The 6,213-nt window shown below is 54.3% G+C and overlaps 2 protein-coding genes across 2 annotated transcripts in view; both read left to right on the top strand.

Moving 5' to 3' along the window:
• Window positions 1-274, top strand: part of ALKBH6 (alkB, alkylation repair homolog 6 (E. coli)) — a 5,029-nt gene extending 4,755 nt beyond the window's left edge. Inside the window, exon 6 of the mRNA XM_010849302.1 lies at window positions 1-274. Within this exon, the coding sequence (XP_010847604.1) occupies window positions 1-103 (103 nt within the window). The 3' untranslated portion in view covers window positions 104-274.
• A 248-nt stretch (window positions 275-522) lies between these two features.
• On the top strand, window positions 523-5,710 carry SYNE4 (spectrin repeat containing, nuclear envelope family member 4). The gene is given in 9 exon segments (XM_010849301.1): window positions 523-536; window positions 878-1,015; window positions 1,426-1,576; window positions 2,647-2,790; window positions 3,089-3,283; window positions 3,355-3,613; window positions 4,539-4,642; window positions 5,326-5,384; window positions 5,477-5,710. Coding segments are annotated over 9 exon segments (1,257 nt in total). The 3' UTR covers window positions 5,670-5,710.
• The last annotated feature ends 503 nt before the right edge of the window (window positions 5,711-6,213 follow it).

Raw genomic sequence — 6,213 nt, 5'->3', positions numbered from 1 at the left:
CTCGGCGCAGCCGGGAGCCCGCCTGGTGCGCGGCACCCGCGTCTCGCTGACCATCCGCCGAGTCCCCCGCGTGCTGCGCGCTGGCCTCCTGCTCAGCAAGTGACGTTAGGACCCAGGACCCGCTCGGATTCCCGAGCCCGCTCCCGCTCTGGACTGCTACCGCCCTGTGACCTTGGATCTCTGGGGTAGAGGCGGCTCCCCTCGGGTTATTTTCCAGTACCTGTGTGGAAACCACAGGAAGAGGACCCATTCCAAATAAACCAACAACAAAAAAGTCTTACTCTGGTTTTGGACATTTGGGGGTGGGAGTGGGCAAATGTTTGGGTTCCCGAGGGGCTCTGTGATAAAGAGTCCGCCTGCTAATGCAGGAGACACAGGTTCAATCCCTGAGTGGGGAAGCTCCCCTAAAGTAGGAAATGGCAACCCACTCCAGTATTCTTGCCTGGGATATCCCATGGACAGAGGATCCTGGCAGGCCACAGTCCATGGGGTTGGCAAAGCCTCCCACACGACTGAATATGCATGCACACGCGGACGTGGGTTCCCAGGGTGAGCGGTCTGGGTTTCAGAGTGGCTCAGAACTTGGGGCTCTTGAGAGGGCAGGGTCATATCTGGAAACCCCTTAGTTGGGTGGGGTGAGCTTGAGAGTCAGCTACTGGTATACTAGGGAGGAAGGAGTTAAATGGAGGTAGGGTCACCTGAGCTAGGCATCAAATTACCTGGGTCCAGGTTCCACCTGGAAGGAGGTGGAGCTGAACCTGCCCCTGGGCTTTCGGCTGCCTCAGGCCTGGGTGAGTGCTACTGAGGAAGTTTTCGAGGAAACTGGGGCTAGGAAAAGGGCTCCTGCTGGGGGTCCTCACTGACTTTCTGTCCCCAGGCTCCCAAATATAGCCCGGCCCCCACCTCTGGGCCCTAGATTCCCTTCAGAGCTCTTCAGTCACCCCCCTGGAGCCCCTAGGGAACTGGACGCTACTGGAGACACAATCTGCATTGCATCTGGAGAGGAGAGCATCAGGTAGGGGCTGGGGCTTTAGAAACTGGGGTCCAAAGTGGTGGGGGCATTAGCAGGGGCCCTTGAAGGGTAGGAGGTATTGTGGCTAAGACCCCCTGGGGACATGGGAGAGGTAACACGGGACAGCGGTGGAGTAGAGTGAATAATGGGCACCTAGACTCACCTGGTGGCTCAGATGGTAAAGTGTCTGCCTGTAATGCGGGAGACCCGGGTTCGATCCCTGGGTTGGGAAGGTCCCCTGGAGAAGGAAATGGCAACCCACTCCAGTACCCTTGCCTGGAAAATCCCATGGACAGAGGAACCTGGTAGGCTACAGTCCATGGGGTTGCAAAGAGTCGGACAGGACTGAACAACTTCACTTTCACTTTTGCTTAGACTCACCCACAGGCCTGTCACTGTCCTCCACCTCCCAGGTCAGAACAGGCCCAGAAGCTGGGGCAGGACTCCTTGGACCCTCCAGAGCACTTTCGGGGTGGGCCGAGGGGCCTGGAGCCTGTTGCTGGCCTCCCCAGGTTGCCAGCGCCCTTTTCTCTTGAGGAGTCAGCTGGATCCAAAAACCTAGAGGTGAGCTGAGGTGACCTGGGCCCCTGGGCCAGCCCCCACCTCCTGTCTGTCTCCCAGAGTCTGGCCTCCACACCGGGGATGAGGCGATGATTCAGGAAGTGTTGGCCAACTGTGTGGGGATGGGATGCTCTAGACAGTGATTCCTGACCTGTCTACTACTTCATATTTTATCAACTGAGAGAGAATTATATGTTAATATTTTATTTATTTATGGCTGTGCTGTGGAGAAGGCAATGGCACCCCACTCCAGTACTCTTGCCTGGAAAGTCCCATGGATGGAGGAGCCTGGTGGGCTGCAGTCCATGGGGTCGCTAAGAGTCGGACACGACTGAGCGACTTCACTTTCACTTTTTACTTTCATGCATTGGAGAAGGAAATGGCAACCCACTCCAGTGTTCTTGCCTGGAGAATCCCAGGGACGAGGGAGCCTGGTGAGCTGCCGTCTATGGGGTCGCACAGAGTCGGACACGACTGAAGCGACTTAGCAGCAGCAGCAGCAGCAGCAGGAGCAGCATGGCTGTGCTCGGTCTTCATTGCTGCATGTGGGCTTTCTTTAGTTGCGGAGAGTTTTTATTGTTGTTCAGGTACTCCAATATGTCTGACTCTTCGTAGTGGGGCTGCTTTCTAGATGCGGTGCATGGGCTCAGTAGTTGAGATGCAGCGCAGGCTTAGTTGCCATACAGCATTGGACCAGGGATCGAACTCATGTCCCCTGCATTGGCAGGTGGGTTCCTAACCACTGGACCACCAGGGAAGTCCAAGAATTATCTCATCATTGGCCCTGGTGTTTCCTGTGGGAGTAATTTGGTTCCATTACCCCTCCCTCTCCAAGACCCCCAGGCCCTATATGGACAAGTTTCTAGGAGCCTTGAAAACCTGGAGAACTCGAACTAGAGGTTCTCGGGCCTGACTCCACTGGGAAGTTTCTCTAGGTGGGAGCGGCCCTGGGGCACACCCACAGATGGACTCTGCTGCAGAGAAGCATCCAGAAGGCAGGAGCCTGGGTGCAATGGAGTGGGAACAAGGTCCAGGTTGGCTCACTGGCCCTGACTCAGCTCTGTGTTCCCCAGCACCCCATCTCTGGCCGGGAGGTCCTGGAGGCTGAGCAGGACAGTCTGCATCTTTGTCTTCTGGGGCTGGGCCTCTGGCTGCAGGACTTGGAGTGAGGCTTGGGGCCCTGCATGTCAGCCCAGAGCAGGATGGTCCAGCTGCAGGTGGGTAAGGGCCTCAGGAGTCAGGGCCAGCTTCCCTTGGAAATGGATCTGTTCCATGTTCCTCATGTCTGGATGGGAAGAAGGTGGGGGTAGTAACTCCAGTCCTAGGTCTCTGGTGTTCTGGTGCCCCTGTGGTGTGTGTGTCTATGTGTGTCTCCGTGTAGGCAGCAGGGTGGTGTGGTGTGGGGTGTGTTGATGATGTCCAACCATGTGTACCCAGTGTGTGTGTGTGTATGTGTGTGTGTGTGTGTGTAGGCAGCGGGGTGGGGTGTATTGATGTCCAACCATGTGTACCCAGGTGCTGCAGGCAGATCTACATGGGGCAGCTGAGTGTTTAGATGCGCTGCTGGCGTTCGGTGAGGGGCTGGTGCAGCGCAGTGAGCCTCAGGCCCGGGCAGCCCTGGAGCAAGTCCTGAGCACATTCAGAGCCCACCAAGACAGCATCTTCCAGCAGCTGTGGCGGCTGCAGGCCCAGCTGGTCAGCACCAGCCTGGTATGGCCCACCCTGGCAGTCCCCGGCGCGGGTGCCAGTCTCAACCTTCATGACCTCTGTCCTCTGAGCAGGTGTTGGAGGAGGCCAGCACACTGGAACAGGACTTGGAGTTCGAGGGGGACTTAGATGGGCCAGGCCCTGGTGGGGTCTGGGGGCCCTGGGCACCCAGTAGCCTCCCCACGCCAGCAGAGTTGGAATGGGACCCGGCGGGGGACATTGGGGACCTTGAGCCTTTAGGGCGAAGGACAGCCCGGACACCAGGGGCTCCATGTGAGCTGTGTGGCCACAGGGGGCCCCAGAGCAGAGGACAAAGCCTGGAGGTGAGAGCAGGTGGGGTGACCTCCTTCCTCCAAGCACCCATGGGACCCTCTGTGTGTCTCCTAGCAGGGTCCTTGCCTTTCGAGAAGGCCTTCAAACCTCTGGCTCTGTCTCTCCCAGTGTCTCTTTCTCTTTTGGTGTCTCAGTGTTCTCCTTCCCGGTCTCTTTGTTGTATCTACATTCCCTCATTTCTTCTCACTCTCCCCCTCATTCACCCCACCACAACCACACTACCCTCCTGGCTCTTCAGACATTTCAAATACACTCCCATCTCTAAACCCCCAGATGCATGCCCAGCTCCCTTCCTCCTTCACTCCAGTCTCTCCTCAAACATCACCCCTTCAGAGAGACCTGCCCTGGCCTCAGAACATTATCACTCCTTATCCTCTTACTTGGGCTTCCCTGGTGGCTCAGCTGGTAAAGAATCTGCCTACAATGTGGGAGACCTGGGTTTGATCCCTGGGTTGGGAAGATCCCCTGGAGAAGGGAGTGGCTACCCACTCCAGTATTCTAGTATTCTGACCTGGAGAATTCCATAGACTTTGTAGTCCATGGGGTCACAGAGTTGGACACGACTGAGTGAAAAGTTAGCACCTAACAGTACTTACCACATCGTGACATTATATATTTATTAAATTACAGTCTGTCTCTCTCCTGCTAGAATATAAACTCCATGTATGCCAGCATTTTGCCTGCTTTTGTGCCCTCTGTGTTCTCAACTCCTAGAACAGTACCTGGAGTGTAACAGACACGCATTAAGTATTTGTTGAGTGAATGAATAAATAATGTCTCTCTTCTCGGGTTTGTTGTTGTTGGGCTCCGGCCCTCTCTTCATCTCTCCCTGAGATCTCGCTCTTCCCCCAGAATCTCATCTATATTATACCATACTGCCATCGTGGCCCTTCCTCAACTTTGTGTCTGTTACTGATTCTCCAAGAACCCCACACCTCTCTCGCCCCACAGGACACGCTCATGTCGGGCCTCAGCCACCGGAAACACGTAGCAAGTCACCGAAGACAACCCCTGCTCTGGAAGTCTCGAGTGAGTTGGTCCTCAGCCAGGTGTTATCACTCAGGAATCGTGATAGCAAGTGACAGCAACCCAACCCTGACTGAATTACACACAAAAAAAGGGGATGCTGGGTTGTTGTTTTTTTTCCCCACTTAACTGAAAAGTCCAGGTGCTGTTGAATTTCAGACCTCAAATACTGCCAGGGCGCAGTGCCTCCCTGTCTTGGGTTCTACTTCACGGTGGATCTCTCAGCAACATGGCTGCCCCAGCAGCTACACATTCACTTCCCACTGGCTCACTCACCCCAGAAGAGAATGCTCCAGACTCACAGGCAGCAAAAGTTCTAGGTCGGACTCCTGCTTCGCCACCAATCACAGTAGCCAAGCTGATGGAGGGCTTTGATTGGCCTGATCTGGTCACATGCCTAGTCATGGCGGTAGAATTGTGAATTCAGAAAAGTAGGAAGTTATGATACCATCCTTTCCAAGTTGAACCACCGTTACCAGGAAAAGGGGGACTGCATGGAGGGAAGGCACAGACAGAACTCCACTATACTTGGAACTATTCCAAGTCCCCATGGGGGCTTGAGGATGGAAGGGGTGCTAGGAAAGGATGAGAAATAAACCCAGTTCTGCCTGTCTATGGTAGTAAGGTAAAGAGCACATTAAATGTCACTTCCACCCATTCTGCTGCTGGTGACTCTCTATGTTTAGGACAGGATGAGGCAAGCATCTCCCAGTCTCCAAGATGTGATGCTGGAGGCGGACCCTGGGTAAGACATTTGGAAGAAGAGTCTGGGGGTTTGGGGGACAGGGCTCACGGTGGCACCCACTGGTATGTTTAACACTGTATTTCCCTTCACAGAGTGCCCACTCCTGCATCCAGGCGACCTCTGACCTTCTTCCATCTCCTCCTCCTCCTCCTCTTCCTCTTCCTTTTCCTGGTGGGTATCACATTGTTCCTGCCCACGTCAGGGGGCTCCTGGTGCTCTCCAGCCCAACTGATCAGGATACCTTACCTGGAGCTCAGCTATGTCAATGGTCCCCCTCCAATGTGAGAATGCAGTCTAGTCATATGTAATAAATAGTCACTGTTAAAGGATATGTCTTAGTCTGTTTGGGCTGCTATAACCAAATAACATAGACTGAGTGGCTTAGAAACAACAGAAGTTGGTTTCTCACAGTTCTGGGTTCTGAAAAGTCCAAGATCAAAATGCTGATAGATTCAGTGTCTAATGAGGATCCACTTCCTGGTTCATCGATAGCCATCTTCTTCCTGTGTCCTCACATCAAAGAGGGGCCAGGGAACTCTCTGAGGTCTCTCTCTTTTTTTTTTTTTGGCCACATGGCATGTGGGATCTTAGTTCCCTGACCAGGGGTCGAACTCACACCCCCTGCATTGCAAGCGTGGAGTCAACCATTGGACCCTAGGGAAGTCCCTCTTTGGGGTCTCTTAGAAGGGCACTAATCCCTTTCATGAGGCCTCCACCCTCATGATCTGATCAGCTCCCAAAGGCCCCACACCTCCTAATACCATCATATTGAGGGTTATGAGTATTCAGGGGACACACACCTTCATTCTATAGCAGGATGTGCGAGGAT

The sequence above is a fragment of the Bison bison genome, unplaced genomic scaffold, assembly GCF_000754665.1.
Source record: "Bison bison bison isolate TAMUID 2011002044 unplaced genomic scaffold, Bison_UMD1.0 scf7180017864280, whole genome shotgun sequence".
Lineage (NCBI taxonomy): Eukaryota > Metazoa > Chordata > Mammalia > Artiodactyla > Bovidae > Bison > Bison bison.
This window is presented reverse-complemented; position numbering and strand designations above follow the sequence as displayed.